Below are 26,804 nucleotides of genomic sequence, written 5' to 3'. Positions count from 1 at the left end.
GCAGAGGAGGAGATACCCCCCCAGGCTGGGGTAAAATTCACCACTCACCAACTCTTTATTAAGGCAGAACACTAGCAAGCATAGAATCATAGAATATCAGGGTTGGAAGGGACCTCAGAGGTCATCTCGTCCAACCCCCTGCTCAAAGCAGGACCAATCCCCAACTAAATCATCCCAACCAGGGCTTTGTCAAGCCTGACCTTAAAAACTTCTAAGGAAGGAGATTCCACTACCTCCCTAGGTAATGCATTCCAGTGTTTCACCACTCTCTTAGTGAAAAAGTTTTTCCTAATATCCAACCTAACCCCCCCCCCCCCGACTGCAACTTGAGACCATTACTCCTTGTTCTGTCATCTGCTACCACTGAGAACAGTCTAGATCCATCCTCTTTGGAACCCCTTTCAGGTAGTTGAAAGCAGCTATCAAATCCCCCTCATTCTTCTCTTCCGCAGACTATACAATCCCAGTTCTCTCAGCCTGTCCTCATAAGTCATGTGTTCCAGTCCACTAATCATTTTTGTTGCCCTCCGCTGATCAGTTACTCACAAGTGGGAAGCTTACCAAGAGGGTCTCACTAGACAGTCACCTCCAGTACAAGAAAATTCACAGCTTCAGCCAGTGGCGGATTTAGAATTAGTGGGGCCCTGTGCTCAGCTTCACTTTTGGGGCCCCCGCCTCGGGACCCAGTCTCTTATCTCCCCATCCCTGTTTTTCATTCTTTTTTTCTTCATCCTCCTCCTATATTATACGTAATAGGAAGTAAATGAAAATAAAGTGAGGTATCTTGATTGTTTTGTAGTCTAACTTTTTTTTCCACAGACCACTTGAAAATTGCTAAGGGTCTCAGTAGACCACTTAATGATCTTTCCAAAAACTGTTTGTACTGTTAGCTAACTATTGTAAAGTGCTTTGGACAAGAGCACTTTATAAGAAAAACATAAAAAAAATTAAGGTGTGGGGTCTGGCCAGGAGTCAGGATGGTGGGGGAGGGGCTCAGGGTTGGGGTGTGGGGTCTGGGAGGGAGTTAGGGTGTAGGAGCAGGCTGGGAGTTGGTGTGCGGGGTCTGGCCAGGAGTTAGGGTGTGGGAGGGGGCTCAGAGCTGGGGGAGAGGGTTTGGGTGTGGCGCGCTTACCTGGGGCAGCTTCTGTTTGATGTGAGGGGTGCAGTGGGGATGGGAGGGTGCAGGAGCTCCCATTTAGTGCTCATGGTGGGGGTGGGGATGTGGGGGTGCAGGAGTGAGGGCAGGGGGTTGGGGGGGGCCGTGTGCGTGTGTAGGGGGCAGAGCGCAGGGGGGAGCTCAGGGCTGGGGCAGTCCCAGTCGCGGCCGCTGGGTCTCCTTACCTGGCTGGCTAGCGCATGTGTCCCTGCCCCACCGCTGCTTCCTGTTCGCTGCCAAAGGGAGCTGTGGCAGCAGCAGCAGGTAAGAACTGAGACCCCCTGGCTTTTTTCCAGGGGCCACCAGCAGCAGTGCATATCAGCGACTGCACCTGCGCTGCCTGGTGTCGAGAGGAGCAGGGCAGCAGGACAGGCGCATGCAGATGCCCCACCAGGGGAGCGCACCCGCCTCCACTACAGCGCACCGCCAGCCAGCCCCTCACCTGGCTGCCTGCTGTGGTGCGCGGGGCCGCCAGTGGCAGCCTGCAGCAGGAGTCCCAGGAGCCCAGCTTACCAGCTGGGAGAGCACACCGCGCCTCCCGTATGGCTCTTAAACGGCTCCCTCCCTGCTCCCCCGCACAGCTTCTGCCCCTGCAGGGGGTGCTGGAAGGTGTTGGGCTGCCTGGCCCTCTGGCCCCCTGTGGTTGGGGAGCCCCATGCCAGGGCACTGTATGTTTCATTGTAAAGCCGCCTCTGGCTTCAGCTTCCCTTCATTAGGCTAACTGTTTATAACTTTGGCTATCGTTTCTCATATATATATATATTGGTTTCTCATTTTCATATCAATTCTCCATCCCTATCAGTACAAGTTTAGTGCTAACTCAAACTAGTCTTTTCTATCTTTATAGATAAATTATCTTTTGTTATCCCCACAAACATCATTATTCTGAATTTTCTTACACCCTCTAAGCTGTGCAACTCTTAATCACAGCAGGCTTCTATCAGGCCTAAATGTGCTTTTGCTCTAAGCACAAACTCACAATAGCCCAGTGATTAGGACATTTACCTGGGAGATAAGAAACTCAGGGTCAAATCCCTGATCTGAGTCAGGGGCTTGAATACAAGTGACTGCCCTAACATCAGAGTCATTATCAGTCTCTTATTCAAGCATTTTATACAAAGAGGAACAGCTTAAATTGAAGAGATTGAGAGAGACCCACTTGAGCATACCCAATAGCCTAGTGGTGAGACTGCTCACAGAGAGGTGGAGCAAGACTTGGATACAAGTCACTGCTTCAGAGAGGGGATTCAATTTGGGTCTCCCACATACCAGGGGAGCGTCCTAACCACTGGGTACAGGGAATCACTAAGCCCATATCCCCTTACTCTATTTCATGAATCTAGCCCACCATTTCCTTTGTTTTTGTTTTGCTCAAAGTCAAAATAAAACTTTTCATCTGGGTCAATACAAAAAGTTTAGTTTGATCCCAAATGAATTTTTTTCTGACTTTTTTGATTCATCAACAATCCTGGGAAACTGCAGGTTCAGTTCAACCCATACTGATTTGTTTTTTGTTTATTTCAAAACTGCCAGTGAACGGAAAAAAACCCAGCTATTCGTCCAGCTCTCCTTGACTGCTGCTAAGGTAGTGGGCTGGCTTATAGGTTGACTAGACTGCCTTACTGAGCGCTGTAAAGTTAACTATTTTGTAAGGGAAATCAAAGTGGATGTTGTATAATCAGATCCCTGCTATTAGGGGAATAGAATCCTATCAGTGGCCAGAATGATGGAGCTGGTTGACAGCAAACAGAAGCGTAGAAAGGCATACCAATTCTTCCATTGGTTACAAACTTAGCACTACTAGAGTTAAGGGACATTTTATTTCTGCGTAGCAGATAAATGTAAGCATGCCCTCTAGTGAATAAAATGAGCCCCTTTTGTGCATCAAACTGCACTGCATTTTAGAGAAGTATCTTGAAATAGTCAATTATTTTAAATAAAACTGCAAATGTTAATTACCAGGCTGGAGTCTGTGCATAGATAATGAGGCTACTGAGACAAAAAATGGACATCTGCTATTGTTAAACATGCTTAATTCATTGTGTCTAACAAATGGGAAAACACAAATATCAACCTAAGTATATTAAGAAAAGGTCCAATGGTCCATAGCAATTGACGTGGTTCCTAACAAATGAATATTCATCTTCTATTTCTAGAAACAGGGCTAGCCATAGACATATGGGCAACCTATGTGATGAAACATTTGGGACTCCACAACAAAGTAGGTATTCTCATCTCTTATCCTTTCTCTTGGCCTTGCCAACTCTGTCCAGTCACCCAGCTGCATTCACCAATTCCTTATTAGGACAGGGAATTGGTCCTCTAGTATCCTACTTCCTTCTTACCACCCATAATTCAGAGATGAGCTCCCAGAATACGTGATTCTTGGCAACATGACTTGTCTTTGCAGTGGAACCCTTCCTACACGCAGGATGCTGCCCATGTAGATTAATACAGCTTATCCAGTCCAGGCCTCAAACCGTCCGTAAGCACATCCTTCTTGTACCTGCCCTAGTAAGCAGGGGAGCATCAGCTCTTTTTCAATGTCATCAAAGCTGTTTCTATTAACAAAAGGGGGACTCAAAATAATTCAGATGGTCACAGAGAAAATCTGTACATGTTAAAAGGCATTGAAAGAAGCTGCAGTGTAAACCCCACATTCATGCTAGACTTTCATGTTCAGTGTTGACGAAGCAAGGTGAGGACAGTCCCTAAGCATAGTGCCACATTAGCTTGAAAGCAATCAAAATTGGGGATCATGACAGAAAATTAAAGCCACCTTTGGGCTTTAAAAATTACACACACAAAATACACTGCAGGAATCCATCTAACTGTTAAGGCTAAATCAGAGAAGCACACAAAATCATGTAGTATGCATGCTAGTTATGTTCATATATGCACATAAATGATACAGCAATTTGCTCCCATGAAAATGTCTGGCTATACCATCCAAAAGATTTTCTTATTAACAAAGTATTCAGATCAAAAGGTTATGCATGTACAACTCATAAGAATTTTTTCTTATGCTTCTCACACTCTAATTAGATTTATAATTATTCACTGACGTTCCTCAATAACAACAGATAAACATTCTCTTGTTGATAATGAATAATTATCTGGCAGTACCTCTTTCATAAGCCCCATTTTAAAGAGCCAATCCTACACAAGCGAGTGAAGTATTTATGCAATCAATAGTTTGTGTATTTACCCTAAAAACCTCATTCTGAGCCTGATGAAGGTGTCCTGTGAAGATTATTTTAAAACCACCACAAACATTTACTTTTTGGTTTCACCTGACAACTTAGCAAAGATGTTCAGTGAAGTATCAGAATGATCTGCCTGTATGGACTCTGTGTCCATCCCTTCTGATTGCTCAAAACTGAGTTATAAGAAGTCTCACCTAAAGGGATTATGGATAGAACCACTGAAATTAGAGCGGGAATACACCTATCATGTCATTTAGCCCATCTCATTGCTAGCGCAGTTGAGTTATTCCCTACATTACATTTTCTAGTGCTTTGTTCCATTTTATTTTCAATGTGCCACAATTCCATACCACAGATTTCACTCAGGGAGTTATTCTTAATATTAATTGTCAATTTTCCTTTTCTTAAGATTATATATTTTCTTATCTCCAAACTTGCAGGGTATAGCAGAAATGATCTTTGTCAGAATGGATAACTCAACTTCTTCTTCTAGAGCCCTTGGCAGGTAACATACGTTAGGATAGAGTGGTGTACATCGTGCAAATGATGTCCTCCTGTTGCAGGAAGTGTGTATTGCTGGACCTCCTTCCTTCTAACTCTGTGTTGCTAACCACCATACTTCTTAAGTTGTGACTGAACAAGTCTTTAAGAATTTTTACAAATTTTGCCGGGTTCTTTAGAACAGAAAATGCACATTTCAGAAACCCTGAGTGGCCCAGAAATCCTTTTAAACTACAAAACAATAAAGCAATATTGCAAATATGTTCATATTCTCCATGGTTTACTTACGAAACTTGTGCTTAGGTTTCTAAGCACTGTATGGGCAAACAAAGTGTACTACTAGAGACAGCCAGTATTACATCATTGATGTGCGTTCAGCCAAGTACCATTTATACCATGATCTATTTTATGCTGAAATATAGTAAAATAATCATATTCAAGAAATTTCTAAAAAGTTTTAAAGCTTATTTTAACTGTTTCTTCTATTTTAAACCAATAAAAACCAAGGTTCTGGACATGAGTATTCACAACCTAAACCAATCCACAGGTTAAAAAAAAAATAGCTACAGGAAAATCTTACTTATTTTGCCCCATCCACATCAGTATATGTAGTGCCTGTCATGACACAATAAGCTGGCTAACTGTGGTAAATGATTAGACAAGCCAATCCCTTTAACTCTAGCTTCCCTGCCCCAACACACACACACACACACACACACACACACAGTCTCTCATCACACTCCTATTTTTGATTTGAGAAAATACTCCTTTTATAATAATTGTAGACAAAGTGGTAAATATAGATGCAATAGCATTTTCAGTGTTTGGACAAAGAAGTTTTGCCTAGATATTTTCAACATCTTTGTTAGCTTTTTCTCTACTTTTTCAAAAATGCACATAATCTCAGTTACTAATTTTCAATAGAGAAACTGAATTGTTAGCAAAACAAATTATTCTCTTACATAGGAGGATGACAAGTAAAAAAGGTAAAAGAACTTAGAGTTAAGAAAGTGTAAATTATGAATTACAAAATGCACATAATTTAGATTTTAGGCTACAAAGAGGCATTATCAGAGAACGACTTTGCATTGGACCAGGGCCGTGTCCAATAGTATTAATCCCAGATTGTGAGACACAGGAACCCTGTATTCTTATCCTGATTCTGACAAGGCCTTTGTGGCCTTGAGCAAATAATTTAACCACTCTGTCTCATTTTCCCCAGCTATAAAATGGGAATACTATTACAACATCTAAGCAATCTTAGAACACTGCACGCTGAATAAAGACAAAAAATTGAAAGTAAACATATTGTAACCAGTTAAAATCTAGGTAATTCATAAAAATAGAGTAGGCCATTTTGTTTTATACTGGAGTTTTATGGCTTATTTGCTCACTGGCTGGAAGAAGTAACTAATGTTTCTATTGTAGGCCACCCTGAACCCAACAGATCAGTAATGATGCCATAAGCAACTGTCACTCTACTGCAGACAAAGTTAATGAAACAAGATGATTACATGTATTTCAGCCATTTTGTATAACAGAAATTCAATCAATGTACTGGAACATTTGCACTTTCAACGTCCCCTCTTTTGAAAATTCATGCCTTGATATTTATGAAGCAGGGCCACTGTCCTGTGACACTGTTCTATTTCAATTACGTTGTCCTTTAGTTATATTGAAAAGTATTTGTTTTACCTACCAGAGACCCACAGATATTGACCCATAAATCCAGAGGTGAAAGAATGCTGGTATGCCCTAGTACGGCGTACCGGTAAGAGCCGGTGCGCCGTACCAGGACCGACTTTCCCAGACGGCAATTTAAAGCCCTGGGGTAGCAGCGGGGATTTAAAGGGCCAGATTTAAAGCTCCAGCCCGGCCCTTTAAATCCCCATCTGAGCCCTGCTGCTGAAGCCCTAGGGTAGTGGCGGTGGGGCTCCGGAGGGGATTTAAAGGGCCAGGGCGGTAGCGGCTGCTGAAGCCCCAAGCCCTTTAAATCCCCACCTGAGCCCTGCTACCGAAGCCCTAGGGTAGTGGCGCGGGGCTCCGGAGGGGATTTAAAGGGCCGGGGCGGTAGCAGCTGCTGAAGCCCCAAGCCCTTTAAATCCCTGCCTGAGCTCTGCTGCCCGAGCCCTGGGGTAGCAGCGGCCGGGCTCTGGCAGGGATTTAAAGGGCCCCGGAGCTCCAGCTGCCACTACTGCCCCGGCCCTTTAAATCCCCACCGGAGCCTTGCTGCCCTGGGATAGCGGCGGCGGGGCTCCGGAGTGGATTTAAAGGGCCAGGGCAGTAGCGGTGGCTGGAGCCCCGGAGCCCTTTAAATCCCCGACAGAGCCCGGCTGCCGCTACCCCAGGGCTCGGGCAGCAGGGCTCAGGTGGGGATTTAAAGGGCTCGGGGCTCCGGCAGCCGCTACCACAGCAGAGCCCCAGGCCCTTTAAAGCTCTGCCAGAGCCCAGAGCCCTGGGGTAGCGGTGGCAGCTGGGAGCCCCCAGGGCTCCTCAGTGATTTAAAGGGCCTGGGGCTCCACTGCGGTAGCGGCAGCTGGAGCCCTGGGCCATTTAATTTGCCCCCGAGCCCTGGGGTTCCCAGCCACCTCTGCAGCTGGTAGCTCAGGGATGATTTAAAGGGCCCTGGGCTCCCAGCCTGCAGCTGGAGCCCTGACCCTTTAAATCAAGATTTAAAGGGCCTGGGGATTTAAGGCCTTGCCTTTTCTGGATAAGGCCACGCCTCTTCTGGTTGAGGCCACGCCCCCTGCTCAGGACTCCCACGTACCAGTAAGTCCTCTAACTTACTTTCACCCCTGCATAAATCTATATTTGTTTCTCAGTTATGCCATTCCCTCCACTGTTGATGGGAGCAGGAAATCTGTGACTGAATCAGAATAAGGGAATAAGTGATTGAACAGTTAATTCAACATAAGCACATAGCATTCCTGTACCTTGACTGGATGAATGACTGATAATGGCCCCTGGAGTGCAGGAACTTTCATAACACTTGTACATTTATTGAGATATTGTATAATATTTATTGAGATATTGTATAATGTGCACCCAGACAGTGGAAGGGTTAAACTTTTCACTCTGGTGAAGAGATTCTGATAGCCCCATAAGCTTCACAACCTGAAGAGGAGAGTGATCCACTCTTGTCCCTTAAGGAGCAGTCATTAAGAGCATGGATGGGGAGAGAGAAGTGTATTGGGAGGGAGGCATCTCATCGGGAGGGACTACTCCTCTTCTGTTGTTGATCAGGAAGGAAATAGAACTGGCTGCCCTCTGAAGACAATCATCTTGGGATCTGATTCTCCAGTGCCTTGCACTATGTATAGTCATTTGACCCCAAATATAGAGTGAGCTTAAATGAAACCCTTCTCGTTTACATCCACTTTGCATAGGTATAATTCATTCATAAGGTGCAAAGCAGGGGAGAATTAGGCTCTTGTGTGGCTTTGGGGGGAGGGGGAGGGGCTTGGTTTGCTACCCTACAAGAAAGAAAGAGCCAGAACAGTATTTAGTTGACTATGTCAAAGGAGAAACTTTCTGTTAACTACAAGAAATAAACAGATTTGGCTTTTTTGGACCATGATAAAGGAGTGGCTTGTCTCCTAAGAGGGGACTCAAAGGCAAAAGGAAAATCTGTTTTTAAATTATTCTGAGGCCTTCTTAGAATCACTACAACTAATATCTAGAGGGAGAGAGATAAACATCTTCATTTAAATCTACAAAAAGAAAAGGAGGACTTGTGGCACCTTAGAGACTAACACATTTATTTGAGCATAAGCTTTCGTGAGCTACAGCTCACTTCATCAGTGAAGTGAGCTGTAGCTCACGAAAGCTTATGCTCAAATAAATGCGTTTGTCTCTAAGGTGCCACAAGTCCTCCTTTTCTTTTTGCGAACACAGACTAACATGGCTGCTACTCTGAAACCATTCATTTAAATCTGTCACTGCTGAGCACACTTCAGGAAAACAAGCACTTTAAACTCAGTGTCAGCATTATTCAATAATGTTCTTTGTAAATGCACTTTACTCTTACTATAGTCATTCCAAATGTACAAAATTTGCCAGATTTAGCAAGATTCAGAAAAGCAATTTATCCCACTAATAGACATTATTGCTAATGGTCAATTATTAAGTCTTCATGACCACATGTTTTGCTTTGACTTCTCAAGTAATGTGATGGCTGTTTACATATAGAATATATTGAGAAAAGTGAAGAGCAGACTAGGAGAAGGTCAACTAACCAAAATTATTTTTTATCTGAACAAAAAAAATGAAGAAGAAAATAAAGGGAAAAATAAAGCTTAAAATGAATTTTTTTAAAGGTTAAGCACCCGGTATAGATAAAAATAATAGCTGTGTGGACAAGAAGAAAATATTTTCAAATACAGAACAGGCCTCATTTTGTGCCCAGGTCTTCCTTTTATTCCCAGAGATCGCAGACAGAAGCTAAAAGGCATGTTTTTGAAAAAAAAAAAAAACCTCAAGAAATATATTATTACATTTGAAAGGTAATAAATAAGCTTAGTGAAGTATCCACAATATGGGCCAATGTAAATTAATACCTCTACAGAAGACAACCTTTTTATTTAGTTTATGAGGTACTTAATGTTATTTTTGAGTACCCCAAAAACAGAGTGGATTTGATTTAAATCCTGATTTAAATCACTCATCAGGAAGACTAGTCAGGAAGACTTGATTTAATCATGGATTTATTACATAAAAGTGCATTCTTGTTGGTTGTTAAAACCTCAATACCTTAATATTCTTCACAACTCAGAGATAGATGTAGGTTTCATTTTTAGAAGGTACACTCTATACATTTTTAAGTGATTTATTTTGAAAACTTTTCAGATTAGTTTTACAGCTATATCAGAAAATGAACGATTGATTTGTTATTTCATTTACCAAAGGTAATTGAAACAGATATTTATGAAGTCATGAGGAGGTGAACTATCTCCAGTTCAATAGGTTAATCATTAATATTTGGAGGATTTTCTTGCCAGGCTGTATTAGGAGGAGAACATCACCAGGCAGACATCTAAATTGTTTTATTTAACTAAAACAACGTTATGTATTCTGGATTTTTTTCTTCAACAGCAAACATATAATATTTTAACAAAACAAGCATATGAATTTTTGAATTTAGTTAAAAATTTAAGTTTTTTAAAATCAGGTTTGTTTTGTTAAAATTGTTTTTAACTAAAATAGTTAAATGAAATATTAAAAAAATAAATAAATCGACTATGTCAGCCAGGTCAACATGAGAAACTTAAAATATTGGCTTCTGCAGCTAACTCAGTTGTCTTCACCTTCATTTTCCTGTTTGTTCATAAGCTGGAAAAGAAAAACAAGCTTTCCTGCTTTTTCAGGTCCCAAACAATTTCTCAGTTTGGAATGAATTAGTCCAAAGGAAGAAAATATTCTTTCTACACTGGCAGAAGAAGCCACTGCTGTTAAAAGTGAGATTATCACTTCAACAGTCTCTGAATCCAAGTGCTTAAGTGACTTCCACCAGGTCACTGATGGTGACTTTCTTTAAAACTTCATCAGCAAACACATATTTCTTGAATGGTTTATTATTCCCAAACTGGGTCTATTTTACAGCCTGCTGCCATTTTAGGTTTTCCCTTCTAGTGAGAGAATGGTACGGTAGAACTCAAATCAATGAAGGCTACACTCAGAAAGACGTCAAGACTTCTGGAATATGCTGCTCAAGCAGTTGCACTTTTGTTTCTACTGCCTGTCCCTCCTTTCTCACATTTATCTCCAGACTTCTTCTCCTCGTCCAGATCTATTCTGGCCCCAACAATCTTCTCTTCATTGAACTTTTTGAAATTTTGCACTTTTAGAAAGAGGTAAGGGGTTGACGCTGTGTACACAAATTTGCAGAGGGACAATAGGATTGTGGTCTGTTATTTCTCACCTCTATATATTATTTATTTATTTATTTAAAACATTTTTGCTGTTAACAAGCATGTTATCTCTGGAGACACAAATCCACAGTTTGAGAACTGCAAAACTAAGCATCTCTGATGGTATCTTCTAGACTGAGCACTGAGTCCCATTGGGTAGATAGAAAGATTAATTTAAGTAATCTATACAGAAGACCCTGGAACACCATAAAATAGGGTCCCTAATCCATGAACTATTGGAACTCATTTACAAAACTTTTCTTAAACATGACACGAATATATTGTCTCATACTATAGAATTAGAATTTATCATCCCTACTCCATGATGAGGTATCTTTGAGCTATAATGTATCTTAATTAAAACTATCTTTCGATGAATTTTATGACAAAAAGCTTTTTGTCAAAAAAATTAAATTTAAATTAAAAAAAATTAGATTTTTTTTTAAATCATTGATTTTTTTCCACCCTGCCCAAAAATCCTTTCAGATTTTTTAGTAAGAGCTATGATACTGAAAAGTATTCTTGTCAAAACCCTGATATACTCATGAACATTTTTTAACCTGGATGTCATTCAATGATTTAGCCATCCAGATATAGTCTCTAGCATCAAAATCAGTGGATTTGGTATATTTGTGTGGGATGTGATATGTGGAAGTAGCCTTTTCATGAAAATATGGCCTAGTGGTCCTGGAGATGAGGTGAGTGGAGTGAGTTGAAGGGAATCACTGGGTTAGGTTGCGGTGCAAACGACCCGCCTCAAGAACACGTAGACAGAACTTTTTTAAAAATTCTTTCTTGAACAAAAAAACTTATAGCAAAGAAGTAGAATAATTATCTGTGCACACAAAATAGAGAGGAAGAAATGTTTGGCCCTACCATCACCAACAAACTGAAGGAGTGCGAGGTCAATCTGTCTCTTCCAAGGTGACCCTTTCTGGAGAGCTATTCCATAGCCTGTTGTGGCAAAGATGTATCCGCTGCCTATTGTTACAAGTTTGCAGCCCTCATCTCTTCCAGCCTTGTAATTCAGCACTGCTGCATCATAGATGAAAGCATCCAACTTCCTGAAATAAAAGACAACATTTTACAAACCAAATCATTAGGGACAACGATTGTCTGCCTTCTTTCACCCTGGACATCAGGACTCTGTTGAATATCATTAATGATACTAAAAAATCCATTAGATAAGTTGCTGTGCTGTACAGTCAGACATTAACAAAAAAGCCATATATTTTTAGAGGGGGCAAAACAGGACACAGTTTTGCACTTCTATTTTAAGGGACACAGTTAAAAATATACAAAAAACATGACTAGCCAAACCAGTAAACAATTGTAATAATGTCAAAGGCCAACACATTTTACCTTTGGGATTCAAAATGAGTAATCCATAACTTGATATTCAAAATAATCTTAAAGGACAATGGAAATGCCAGTAAATAATGTAGAATAGAAGTAAAATGACCAACGAGCTTCATTTAAAACATTGAATTAGTCTGAAAATCTGACTAAGCCGCTTTTCTTGACACTTCCTTATCTTTCTCTTTCGTTCCAAAAATAAAATGCACCAAAGAATGAAGGTGGAAATTAAGCCCCTTGTGAGACAACAGAAGTAATAGAGCCTAAAATATTTTATATATATATATATATATATATACACACACCATCCTCATTACTTTTATGTCCGTAGCACTGTAAAAATAGAAGATGCTTCAGAAAATTGTAAGCCTTTTTGACTCATCTCCTTAAAAAAATAACAGAATGCACATGACTTAATCTCATTGTCTTTGAGTTATGCAGCAAAGAAAACCTCATCAGAGACTAAGTAGATAAAGGAAGGTCAGTAGCATCATCAAGGGATTGCATATAAGGAGTGCAGTAAGGATAGACTTAGAGGTAGTGGGGCAAAAGGGATCGTTTCACAGATAGAGCAAGAGTGTGCACACGCATGGAAGAAGAGGCCAGTCAAGAGGAACTGAAACTAAGAAAGAACATGAAAGTATATCTAATGGTCAGAGAACATTTGGGAGTCAGGACTTCTGGGTCCCAAACTCTAACTCTGCTACTGACTTACTGGGTGACCTTGGGAAAATCAAATTGTGTTTCACTTTCCCCATCTGTAAAATGGGTATTGTTACATTTAAAAAAAAACATTAAAAGAAATTACTTAAGTTGCAAATACAAACACTCAAAAGTCAGGAAGTGCCAGATTTATGGTGACCTGTGCAATATTAATTCTGCCTCCTCCTGTCTCCAACCTGTGCACCGAATGACGCAGGAGTCTTGTGGAAAAAGACAGTATGTGATCAGACCCAGAACTGAAGAAGAGCTTTGTGTAGGTAGAAAACTTGTCTCTTTCACCAGCAGAAGTTGCTCCAATAAAAGATATTACCTCACCCACTTCTGTCTCTAGTATGTGATAATGTAATAAAGACTGTATCATAACACATATACACAAAGGAGCAGAATTAAAGATGCACAGGCAACCACAAATGTGACATTTCCTCACTTTTGGCTGCTTGACTATGTAATCTAGAAGTTCTTTTACCTTCGGTTTTTGGTATGTAACTTTTCATAGATTTTTAAAAGGAAATGGGTGAAACCAAACTGTATTCTGTAGAGTAGTGATTTTCAACCTTTCCTCATTTGCAGACCCCTTAACATTTTAGAATGGAGGTGTGGACCCCTTTGGAAATCTTAGACATAGTCTATAGACCCCCAGGGATCCACGGACCTCAGGTTACAAACCACTGTTCTAGAGCTCTAACAGTGCCCCCCCCGGCCCCACTCTCCCCTATGCATCATCCAGATTTGAAGCCTGAATCTTCAGCACTGCAGCATAGCTGGCAACAAGAGGAAGGCTGTTGTCTCAGAGGGTTCATGGGCTACTGGCACCATGTTCTGGATCCTAGGGATGGCCAACAAATCCTGCCCCAGTCTGGTTCTGTCTCTTCTGTTGGAGGAGCTCCTGCCAGAATTGGAGGCTGAGACCATGTCCCAGTGCTCAGAGTGGGGTAGAAGAGACCAGCCTTGCCCTCCTCACTTCTATTCTAGCTTCTTGGGCAGCTCCCAGGTGTCCCCAGGGCTGTGTCTGCTGCTGCTGTTTTTGTGGCAGCCTAGGACCCGGCTGTTTAGACTGTTCACCTTCAGTTATTTTGGCATGCTGCCAAAAGTGCCGTCAGGAACACAACCAACAGGAAATATGTTGATTTTTTAAACCTTTTATAATTTACCTGAATGGAATTTCATAGAATAAAGAAAAGACTTTGAGTCAAAGGGCTTTCTCCCTCACAAATTTCAAAGGCTTTCTGAAAGCAGCTGAGGTTTTACAGCTTTTAAAAAAGAGAATCTCTTCTAATGAAAAGTGTTAGCCAACTTAAATGTAGAGTCATTACCAGCTCCCCCTCTAATAATGCTTATCTGCCTCACATAGATGATTATGAGGGTTAGTGTCAATAAAGTGCTTTGCAATCTTCAGATGAAAGGTATTACAGAATTTCAAAGCATTTCCTTATATTAACTAACACTGAACACTCACATCCTCCTCTCCTACTCCAGAAGTAATGCTTATCAATATAAAAGAGGTATCAATACAGTGCTTTTTAAAATTAAATGTGTTGAGAAAAAGGACTAAATTGGTCACACGGACACTCAAAGGACATCACTGATGGGCCCGTACATAAGAACCTAGATACACAAAGCAGATAGATTCTTGCTTGTAAGTATTTTGGGTCTATATAGTACAGGATTTTTTGGATATGAAAACTGAAGAGCCTGAGAAGTACTGGCAAACAGCTGCTGTGTGTACAGCAGTTAGCTGTATAAACCCAGTGTTTTGCACTCATACTGTATAATTGTGGTGAATTGGACCCAACTATTATGCAACAAGTAGCTGTTTGTTGAACTCAAGTCTCTGAAGAAAAATTAAATGATTCCTTGGGGACAAAAGCTGCAAAATCATATCACCAACAGGCCCCAGGAGGCAATTTAGAGTAATACCATTGTGCCAAACATTTCAGTTCCAAACAATTATATTTAGTACATGAGTTGTAGACAGCAGTGTTCAAGCATGAGCGTTACGACAGCTCTCAACAGGCAACATTCATAGCCTTTCTATAGTGGCACTCTGTACAGAACGTGCCAGGATTTACAATAAAATTGCAGTATGCTTCAAGAAAACAAAACCAGGGAAGGCTAGATAAGACAGACAATTGTTGACTCTGGTAAGATTTCAATCATAATAAGCCATCTTTTATGACCCTCAATAATTTTGTCTACAAAAAAATCAGCAAGAAAATTGCCATATTTTCTCTGAAGGTTGAAAATGTTGAAGAAAATGGGTGAGACTTTTTGAGTAGATGTCAACACAGAAACACCATATGGATAAACTGAAGCACAGAAAAATTAAATGACTTGCCTAAAAACACTGGGAGTTAATGTAGGCCCCAGAAATCACAGGAGTCTTAATTCCCATACTCCTGCTATAGCCACTAGACATCACTGTCTCCCTACTTTCACAATCTAATATTAAGTACATTATACAAAGCTGTTATATTTATTCACATTTTATTTATAGTGAGAGGAGAGAATTGGTCAATGTTAAATTGTTAAAATCTGTCAGAAATTACATGAAAAAAACGAAAGTTTGTGCAAAAAATTATGCATAAGTGAAATTTTCTGTAACATTTATCATTAATATTTTAATAGAAATTTTATCAAAATACTTTCAAAATCTTGGATATTCTGTTAGGGAACAAACTATCCTACAAAGATTGATAAAAAAATCAATAAAAATATTGCCCAAACCAGAAAGTTGGTCCATTTTGAAGCCTGTGAAATACAAAACATCTTCAGCAATGTTTGTGTACTTGTTTTCTAATTCAACTTTTGGGGGAAGAGGAGGAAAGAGAACATAAGAAAACAAATCTGCCCAGTATAAACTGGCAGAACTTCACTGACTTCAATGAAGTTACACTGGTTTATGCAAGTAGTGAATTTGCTCTTTGATGAATTTCTTAATTCACATCTGGTTTAAATTAGTAACTCCACTTTTGTCAATGGAGTTGTGCCTGTTTATGCACATAAAACTGTGGGCAAAATCTAGCTTTGTGATCCACACTTCATCTCTCTATTTAATACACACACAAAACTCCTGATGCCAATGGACATGCTACACAGGGATTTGAATGCAGAATAAGAAGCAGAGGTCCACAATGAAGAAAAAAACACCCTGCAGTGCAGATTCCAGACCAACATTTTGCCTTAAGAAAAAAACTGCTCCATATAAACCAACACAACATAACCCTACACAGAGGTTTTTATCACTACTTTCATATATATAGCAATCTATCACCTTGCTGCCAAATAAGATCTCATTGACAGGCTTTATACTTTAAGTTTTTTTTTATAAAAAATAGTTTAGAAACAAATACAAGCAACTTACTTAAGTGCATGATGGAATCCAATAATAAATATTTAGTACCTGATTTTCAGAGGTAAAATCTAAGGTAAGTTTTGGGTACCATTAAAAAAAGCGGGTGTTTAGGGGAGAGTCAGGCCAGCCATTTCCAGGGATACAAAGACTATTCAGTGTGTGACCCTGACATTGTCTAGAACTGCAGATGTAATTAGGACCTTGGGAAAGATGAATGCCAAAATTAGGCATTAGAGAAAAGCCACATGAAGACAATGTAAAGTCAGTCAAACACCACAGAAGCACTGGAATAGATTGAAGTTATTGTCCTTAGTCTTTTGCTACTTTAAAAAGTGAAGCTGCTCCCCATGCTTCCTGCATTGCTTTAGATGCTCTTTAAGGATGGTCATCAGCTCAACTGTTACAGGCTGTGGGCTGGTTTTCACTATGGAGAGATCCATGCTGTAGTGAAGCCCCGCTAAATCGACAGCAGAACACTCTCCGGTCAACCTTGGTACTCCAGCTCCCCGAGAAGAGTAGGGGGAGTCGACAGGAGAGCATTTCCCGTTGATGCAGCACAGTGAAGACAGCAGGGTAAGTCAACCTAAGCTATGTAACTGGAGTAGCATAACTTAGGTTGACTTACCCCCCATAGTGAAGACAAGCCCTGAGTCTGTGTACAGAGAACTTTTTGAAGCAGGAGAAGCCCAGTTTCAGAGCTTGAAAAACTAAAGGAGCTGCAGGCAATAATTAAAGGGATAAAGTTTGAGGCTTAGGTTAATAAGGCCAAAGATGGTTTTCTTTACCCACTCCTTCCTAAAACTTCATTGCTGAAATCCTCAACTCGTGTAAATTGGCATAGCTCCATTGAAGCTGAAGATCTGATCCTATTTGATTATACAATTTAATATCCATTGATGCTCTGCTGACAAGCCTACAATGTGAAAATTTCAGCTATCCAGAGAAGCAACACATCAAACAAATAGTGCTAATCATGTTTTAATTCATAGGTCCTGACGGGTACATATTGCAATGGTGCACATTCACACTACTGCCTGGAAACAACAGGTAATGGAACATACAGCAGAAGAACACATCTGGTAGTTCTCAGTTCAGGTCACCCAGTTTTTATCAAGTGACTTTCACACACCATCTCCTGAAGGAACTAGAGAAGCATCATGCACTTCGCTAATGACATCCATGGCTAGTGGAATCCAGATAAACTTAGACTATTATGTGGGGCTAGGAAAAATACTTCTTTGAGAAGCTAATACTGACCCAATTTAACAATAATTTTGGGCTAAATTCTGGTCTTCAATATGGGCACACAACTGCCACTGAAATCAGAGGATGTGAAATGAATGTATTCAAGGGAGGGGAAAAATGGTCCTTTATTGGTCATGGCTTAAACCTCAAAAGACAGCAATACATTTCAGATTAAAATACTAATTGGCATAATTAACCATTTACATGTTTCTTGAGATACAGGTGCTGACTTTGTCATTGCCAGGGGTGATCGACCCCTGCTCCATCCCAGGTCCTGCCCTCGCTTCACCCTGCCTCTTCCCGCTCCTCTCCATCCCTGCCTCTTCTGGCCCCGTTGCATCCCCTCTCCCCAGTGCCTGCACACCACTGAACAGCTGATTGTGGCCGTCAGGAGATGCTGGGAGCTGATCGGCAGGGCCCGCCAACAGGCGAGATGCCCTAGGGGCAAGGGGGAGGAGCTGATTGGCGGGTCACCAGTGGATGCTGAGCATCCACTATTTTTTCCGCGTGGGTGCTCCAGCCCTGGAGTACCTATGGAGTTGCCGCCTATGTCTCCTGTCCTTACTATGCAAATAAGCTAAAAAGGCTACGTGGATTCTGCTCAGTGCTTCCGAGGACACGGAGCAGTAAACCAGCAAAGGAGAAATAGATTTCCTTCTATAACTGTTATGTCTAAATATGAAGTACATCATGACATTCAGAAAAGTTAGAAGACGCTTTGATGTGGCCATAGTTATTTGCATTACTCTTCCTTTCTGTCAAATGGAGTTTCTTGAACAAATAATATCCTGGTTCCTTTGCAGATCAAAGGGATTGGTGCATGACTGAAGTTATTTTCCCTTCTCGACTAGTGCCCTAGTTCCACACACACACGCACCAGGAATTCCTTATTAAATGGGTACCATTAAGTGAAGTGTTCATCTGTCATATACAAGACGTTAACTTCAGATCCAGAGCTCTTCATTCTTATTTCTACATGCTTTCTGTCCAGCACCCCTTAATATGTTCTATAAATAGCTATATAAAAGCTAGGTATTATTACTATGAATGCATATTATGGTTCCACAAGCACAAAGGCTGAGTACACCCTAATACTCAAAGTGTGCAACTATATCACAGTTTTAATGCATAGCATTATCTCTGTAAACAGCTATCTATTCTATGAATACTTGCTTTCTCACTTAGATCAGCAGTTTCTTTTTTAGCTCTCATTATGTTCTTATGTGTCTCTCTTTCTTGGTTTTGTGTACTATGTTTAAAGGCAAATTATACAATTAAGGCTAATTAATGGAAGGCAGTTAATGGGCCACCTTTTCTTTCAATGACTTGTGCAGATTAATTGATGAAATCACAGATCCTTTTTATTTAATTTGGAAGCTTACCTAGGTTATACCTGAAGTGACCAAATTTTACCTTAATTCCTCCAGATTTGCTGTAAGTGATTGACAGAATGACTCCACTACAAAGGAATTACAATGTGAATAGCCAATGGGATATGTATTTACCAAAGCTGTAGTCATGTGCATTAACATATACATCATGTGATGCAGAGGTGTCTGTGGCATACTTTATTGGCTAGGGTCACCACAGAGATCAGAGCAACAGTTAGTGATTCTTCAAACCACTAGCACTTTTTACAAAGTTATTTACCAAGAATGTTCTTGCTCTTTTGACTTGGCATCGTTAGCATGATTCTGGGACTAACTCACTTTGGATGACTGCAGAATTTCTACATGAACTCTACAGATACCTTATATCTATTCTGTCCAAATTCTTTTGCCTTTTAAAATAAATTCAATAGTAGCCAGAACAGCTGTCACTTTTACAGCAACCCTTAAAGTGGGACTTTTTATTTTGTTCTATTTTAGAGAATCTATTGGAATCTGCTCAAGGCTGGGTGAAACATGAGAATATATTTGAGCTACCTCAAGATGCTCTTTCTGGAGTTTCTTTTTCACACATTGTGCGTGTAAATATGTTGCTCGTAAAGGATACTGGATTTACAGTCCTAGAGAAAGAATCTTTCATTTATCCATAAAATAGGCCTATCTACTGCAGTAGCAGAGCCATGCAATCTCATAAGAGTGCCTTTAAAACCTGCCCCAGAAGGCCTAATTTTAAGGCTGAGAAGATAACTCAGTCTCCAGCATCATTCAATGCTTAGCCCTGGTCTATACTTCAGAGTTAGTTTGACGCAAGGCAGCTTATATCAACCTAACTCTGTCAGTATCTACACTAAAATTTCGCTCCCATTGATGTAACTCACTCCCTACACCGACTTAATTCCACCTCCCCGAGTGGTGTAGAGTCAATATCAATATAGTTAGGTCGACGCAGGGTCATTGTAGACACTGTGTTGCTTTACCTCAACTGTTGATCGCTTTCAGAAGCCATCCCACAGTGCCCCACACACAGTTCAATTGGTGCAAGCCCTCCTGGTGAGGATGCACACCGCCGACATAAGGAGCAGAGAGTAGACATGCACAAGCGATGAAATGACTGTGGCAGCTGTATACCAATATAAATTAGGTTGACTTAATTTTGTACTGTAGACATGCCCGTAGTCCACTACAGCCTCTCTGCAGGTCCTCCCAGTTAGTGCCTGTCCACTGGGAAACAGACAAAACTCATCACAGGGCCATTGCAACTTTTGTCACTACCAGCTTGTGCTAGATTTGAGCAGGCAACCTAGAAGCAAAAGACATGATGCAGAATTAAAAAAATCCAAGAACAAGTGGGTCTGAAGGAATCCTAGAAAATAATCCAGGCTGTATTTTAAGCTTTTTTAGCTATACAGCAGTATTTTTGACTTCGACATATCCTTCTGTTGAAATACTGGGGGCAGAGATGGGATGAGCCTGCAACTGAAACAGAAAAGGGACCACACTGGATGTCCTGTTTCCTGTGTGACACTTCTGATGCTGTGGCTGGAAGAAGAAAGAAACCCAATTGTAAATCCCAGCTGCAAACTATGTCTCCCACCCAACTGCTCAACAAAAAATATCTGCTACACTATCTAATGTTTTTGTTTTCAGTAGCTCCAGCCTACAGTACCTGTCCAGATAGACCCTTTAAAAACGATAGATTTCTTCAGAATTTATATACACTGCATTTTCAGACACGTTGAAGCTGTCCGCTTGTTAAGGGGAACATTACCTACCCATTCCTTCTGACTATCTGGGTTAAAAGAGAATCTAACCTATTTTTCTGATTGATCAGTGAGTCTTCTCCTCTTTATCGGTCTCCTGCCTCAAAATGCCCTCACTCAAATTTATACATGGAAAATGCAGAGACCACACTAAAAGCAAATTTCTGTTAGAGCAGTGACACCATACTGCATTTTGACTGATTGTAGAGGCTTTACCTCATCTGCCAGGCCAACCTCAGGCTACCAGGAAAGCTCATATGAATCTTTCTGCATCATTTGTCTATTGTGACCTGAACTGACATATTCACATAACTCATTCTCAATCCAATTTCATTCACATCCTCCTCAGTCCCTCCAACTACCTTCCCAATACATATAAAATTTCTCTCAACAACAGAAATGACTGAAAGTAAAAGGTATAATTATTATTATTGTTTTATGTGATAGGATAAGTCCTATTTCCAGACTCAGAAGCCAGGTGATGAAGTACTGTACTTGTAAAGCTTCACTTTATTAAAACAAGAAACTCAAAACAAGTATCTAGTTGAGGGAATATGTTTTTAGATTTAAGATTTGTCGCAGTTAAAGCAGCACAGTGAAGGATAAATACAGCATATTGCAGTAAGTGTCTGTCTTCATCATCAAATCAAACTGACAGTAACACGAATACAATATTTTTTCAAGAAAAACAAGAGACATTCCCCAGATGGAATGAAGTGGAACAAGGCTTTTAACTAATTCAATTGCCAGCCCTTTTACATTGCTTCCAATTTGTTTTAAAAAAAGGCTAAATATAATTACATTTGTAAAGCGTGATCTGGACAGAAATGGAATAAAAAACCTAAAGGGTATATACATTAACACCTACATACCATCTAAAGGAATTTAAAAGCACAGAGAAATAAATGGCCATAAGTCAGTGTTTTCCGAAGAGCAGGGCAGGAACAATTAGCTGGGGAGCACAGACCTCACAATTGTTCTCTGTTTTTCCTCTCTTCTTTTTTTTTTAAAGTAAGTTTATCTGTTACAGCTGTGAAGAAAACCTTAAAAATGTGATCTGAATGTATCTGACACAATGCCATCTGAGGTTGTAGAGCACCTGAAATAATAATTATGAGGTGTGAACTCCCCCGTTCATTCCAATGGGTGCTATATCACAGTGGATCTCAATCAGGGGTATGTGTACCCCAAGGGGTATGCAGAGACCTTCCAGGGGGTACATCAACTCATCTAGATATTTGCCAAGTTTTACAGCAGGCTACATAAAAAGCACTTGCAAAGTCACTAAAATTTCATACAATGACTTGTTTATACAGTTCTAAATACTATACACTGAAATGTAAGTGCAATGTTTATAGTCCAATTGATTTATTTGATAATTATATGGTAAAAATGAGAAAGCAAGCAATTATTCAGTAATAGCGTGCTGTGACACTTTTTTGTATTTTTAGGTCTGATTTTGTAAGGAAATAGTTTTTAAGTGAGGTGAAACTTGGGGTATGCAAGAGAAATCAGACTTCTGAAAGGGATACTGTAGTCTGGACAGGTTGAGAGCCATTGCTGTGCCAGGTACCAATGATACTGTAAATTGCAGGCACCATTGTTAACTAGTTTGCTGCTCATTAAAGCATGTAAGAAAGGATAGGAAACATCACATGAAGTGCTACACAGTCTACTCTGAGTTATCACTCTTTTCACATAGCAGGAATGACAGGGAGTGTGATTAGTTTCATTTTCCTGAAAAGTAGATTAAGGGACCTGTAATGGGGTTGGCACCCACCTCTTGTGAGTGCCCCCGTCTGGTTGGGCATGTCTGTGTTCTTTAGTTCTGGTGACCCCTTTCGGTGATTCTCATATGGGTTTTTCAGAGACAGTGCTCTGTCCGAATTACCCTGTCTGCATGTTAACCATCACAAACCCCTTCCAGGGTATGCAATCCACTGGGGACTATCTCAGTACCCCTCTGGTGGTGTCTCTCTTTAGCCCTCTCTGGGCTTTGGTCTTTAAGTAGGCTAGCCCTGGTATGCGGCTGTATCCCCAAGGCTTCCTCCCTGAAGACACTATCTTCCTGCAGCCCTCTCCAGGCTCAGTCCCTACTTGGTCCTAGCAGCCAGCCAGGAGCGTCTCACTTCCCTGGTCCCTGTCCACACTGAGCTGTCCATGGCCCTGCTGCTCTTCAAGGCAGCCAGGCCTACAGTCCTTTCTTCTCCTGATCCAAGCAGCAACTAACTACTTCTCTGTGGCTTCTTTTATATGGCCCTCCTGGGCCCTGATTGGCTGCTTCCCTTGCAGCCACTCTAGCCTGCTCTCCACTGCTCCTTTCCTGGAATGGGTTTGGCAAAAGTCTGAGGCCTCCAGTAGGGGGCCTTTGGGCCTAGTCCATCCAATCACAGGGCCTCAGCTTTCAAAAGTTTGGGGGAAACTGCCACAAAGTTGAGTACAATTTAATCCTTTACAATCTATGCATGCAGTGGCACATCCTATCTTCAGTCCAATGGCCGATTTTTGTTTACTTCAGACAATAATAATAGTGGTAATAGTAAAAAGGAAGAAAATTAGTCCCAATTGAGGTGCAAATCTTTAGGCCGATTAGATTTCAGAAACAGTATTTTAACAAACAGATCTCTGAATAAAGCTTGCTCCTGGAACAGCAAGATTAAGGATAATACCCTTCTAACCCCACACTCATTCAATAATAACTTTCCACCCAGTGCCCAATTTGTGTGACTCAAACTATTCATCAGCTGAGGATAACTCCATTCACTGTGCAGATACATGAATGTGAACTGAGGTTCAAATTCAAGTACAAGAATGCAAATTGAAATTGAAGAACCACAGCCATACAAACCAAACTAAATGAAGTTATTGACTGTGGGAGTTGACTGAACTCACCCGACCAGAAGAAAAAATATTGAGGGGGCTGACCTGCTCCATGGAGTATTGGCACAGAATGACACCTATAAAGTCATTGCTCACATATATGCCCCTTCAGATCTTTTAAAGAAAATGTATTTGGATTTTACATTTATTGTCAAACTAAATAGGCACTGCTCAGGTGTAAATGTGCTTCCTAAGAGGGCAAAGCATCTTTAAGGTGACTGGGTACTTTGCTTAGAGCATCTTGAGTTAGATGTTCCTAGGGCAATTCTAGAGAGATGTCCAAGAGAAGGAATTTCTCCACCAATACAATATCTTGTCAATCACAGGTGAACCTTAAAAGGTCTAGTGCTGGGCAGGCAAGTACCCCAAAGTAGGTAGTCTTAGCTAGAATAGTCACAATTCTCAGATCTGCTTTCCTGGATTGACAATATTTGGAGAGCTCTACCTTTCTGGTTCTTCTAATCAGGAAGAACTACACTACTGCACTACAGGGACAGATATTTTCAGAATGTCTTCTTCCAGGTCAGCACAGAACCAGAAAATAAACAGGCATAGAAATGAAAATGAATATATTTGCTTAATGAAAAAAAAATATCAGAATTTTTTTGAACTTCAGACAAACTCAGGTTCAGATTCCATTTGAGTTGTAAGCTAAAGTTCAAATAATATAATTTATCTGAATTAATTTGCTTCTCCCTGTCTCATATTTCTACTGAAATTTGGATTATTTTTTACAGATGTAAACGGCAGAAATGGATTCTTAGTCTCTGAAAGTCTCCAATTCATTGCCAGATAAATGGGTTGGCAGCTGATTTGTAAGGATTAAAGACATCCAGAGGCTAGTTAGGTAATGGGATACTCTATGTTTCTTGCACATTTTCCTATAAAACATTGACAGTCAATTATTTGAGGCATCAACTACTCATCCTTTTTGCGCATTCAAATGTTGGGTTTATCAGTATGTAACTTTAACAGCTCATAGAAGGAAGATCACCAGGTGCAATAATGTTCTTCTTCACCACACATGGTGCACACCCACCCCCCCGGGTATTTAGACTCTCACAAAAATCTCTATGTACTAATCTTCTAATGCCCTGAAGAAATAATGTGCAGTGATTTTCCTGCAAGTTCTTCCTTTACAGAATAGTGTCTTAGGGCATGCACTAAAAAGTCATATAAGGTAGAGTATAACCTGCAACTTAAAAGGTTCTCAAGTATTTTAAGGCATTTTATAGTTATTGCTATGAGCCTGTCACAGAGCACGCCCTTTAAGGGCATCAGCTATCCAGCCTACCTGTGATGGGCTCCACTGAAGGGAGTGAATCAACCCAGGTCCACCTGAGCACAGTTAGCTGTCTAACTAGCTGGAAGGCAGTTAATGAAGCAAGGAGCACCAGAGCCTAATAAAAGGCTTAGGAGAGCTCAGCTATAAAAAGCATCTGTGAAAGAAAGCCCAGAGAAGGGGTCCTCCTTGGGAGCAGGAACTAGGCACCCCTTGCAGTAAGGCCTGAGGGAGACCCTGAACAAGCAGGAGAAAGACTGCAGGTATTTCCAGGCAGCAGAGAAGCCTGAGGCCTTACAGCAGAAGAAGCTGCTGAAGGAACCAAGAGACTTTTGTTTTGGGACTTAAGTGTTAGCTGGGCTCTGAGGTCAGAGCCTTTAAACCCTTGTACAAGTGCTCATTTCCAGAGGCTTTACCAAAAGGAGATATACTGCTGTAGAGTATTTAGCTTGTCCGTGGCCGGAGATGTTTGACCTCGTTAACAGAAACCGCGGCCAGCGTCACTAAAGCCACGCTCCCTCTCAAGGAGGTGCTCGGGAGGACGCTGTGCCCCTTCTATAGGGCCACAATACAATGTGCATTAGTAGTGCCACTGGACATTGATTTCTGTGCTTTATAACACTAGCCCTGTGGCTGGTAATAACTGGCGCAAGATAAAAGACAACCAGTAATGGAATTTCTTTCAGACAGACCAAAAATCTGACAAGAGCTTCCCACAGTCTCAGACAACTGCTTGTAAAGATAATGAACAAGAAAAGTGCAACACCTCTCTTTTGTCTCCTGACTCACCATTTTATTTGCAACCATTCCATCACTCTGGAAAACAGAAAAGTCAGAAGTTCCCGTGGATTTGTTTGCACTTCAAGTACAATAGTTTAATTCCAAGCCTATACAATCTTGAAATCTCCGAACATACAATAACTCTGTGAAGCAACAATGCAGAAAAACAAATGCCTCCAAATTAATAGAATTATGGAAGTTAACTGATGGAAAAAGGCCAATTCTGGCACTCCAACCATCTCCCTGTGGACACAGGACTGATCCCTATATTTTTCTACTGCTTGGACCACTGTAAGGGTAGACATGTCTCAGTCTGCATATTTTTAAAGTTTAAGTGGAAATAGCAAACTAACTGTTTCACTCTTCCAAACGATGTGTGATGAACTGGAGTGTCAGGTACAAAAGTGGATTTGAAAATGGATGGAATATTGAGCATTCCAAGACATTCAGACATGACACTTTGAAAAAGAAAATCTTAGGTTCCAATGTGTTAAGAACTTCAAATACCTATTAACGTGCTATACTTTTAATGAAGTGTTAAGAATATGAATTGGACAAGGATTCAGCCATTTAAAAAACCATTTATTTTAGGTGGCTTCTTTTACTCTATTTCAATTCTATTTTGACACTTCACAAGACACAAAAAGGAGTAAGTTTGGTAGTGCTAGGGTAGAAAGAGGAAGTGAGAAGAACAGAGTCACAGGGCAAGTGTCTCTTGGGAAAATCAGTCACTCAAGGGAGAGATTTCTGTTTTTTTTGGATGAGATTAGGACACTATTATTTGAAGGTATGCAGGAATGTAATAAATTAGACAAAATTCAAACAAATTTGGCTAAACAAAAGTTAGAGGGACTGGATGGCCCAGGGCAGTGTTTCTCAACCAATGGGCAGGCCATGAAAGGCAAACAGGAAAATTCTGAGGCATTAAATATGTCATTCTTATCTAAAGCAAAGAAAATCTCACATCCCTATACACCCTAGCCCTTTCAGGTCTCTTTCAACACTCTCTCTCTCAACTATGCTTTCCCTGCCAAAGGGTGTTACCCTCCAGGTAATGGTTAAAATGCTTTGGAGAGGGAGCTAGAACTGCTTCTGGCCATTTTGTATTTGTTAGTGGATAACTGGAGTCTGTAAAACTGTGAACGGGACATATTTCAAAAACATAATATAAAGCCAAAGATAGCGAACAAACAAGGACTTTCAGGGATTATTTGAGCATCTGCAGTTTTGCCCAGCCCTATTTATGTTAAACATTATTTGATTTTGGAT

At 40.7% G+C, this 26,804-nt stretch overlaps 1 protein-coding gene across 1 annotated transcript in view; it reads right to left on the bottom strand.

Annotated features, from left to right (window-relative positions):
• Window positions 1-26,804, bottom strand: part of GRIN2A (glutamate ionotropic receptor NMDA type subunit 2A) — a 301,852-nt gene that overhangs the window by 33,435 nt on the left and 241,613 nt on the right. Inside the window, exon 12 of the mRNA XM_048867039.2 lies at window positions 11,646-11,833. Coding sequence (XP_048722996.2) covers window positions 11,646-11,833 — 188 coding nt within the window. The remainder of the gene's footprint in view (window positions 1-11,645; window positions 11,834-26,804) is intronic.

The sequence above is a fragment of the Caretta caretta genome, chromosome 10 (genome assembly GCF_965140235.1).
Source record: "Caretta caretta isolate rCarCar2 chromosome 10, rCarCar1.hap1, whole genome shotgun sequence".
In the NCBI taxonomy this organism is placed as follows: domain Eukaryota; kingdom Metazoa; phylum Chordata; order Testudines; family Cheloniidae; genus Caretta; species Caretta caretta.
Note: the sequence above shows the minus strand (reverse complement) of the source record. Positions and strands in the feature narration are given on the sequence as shown.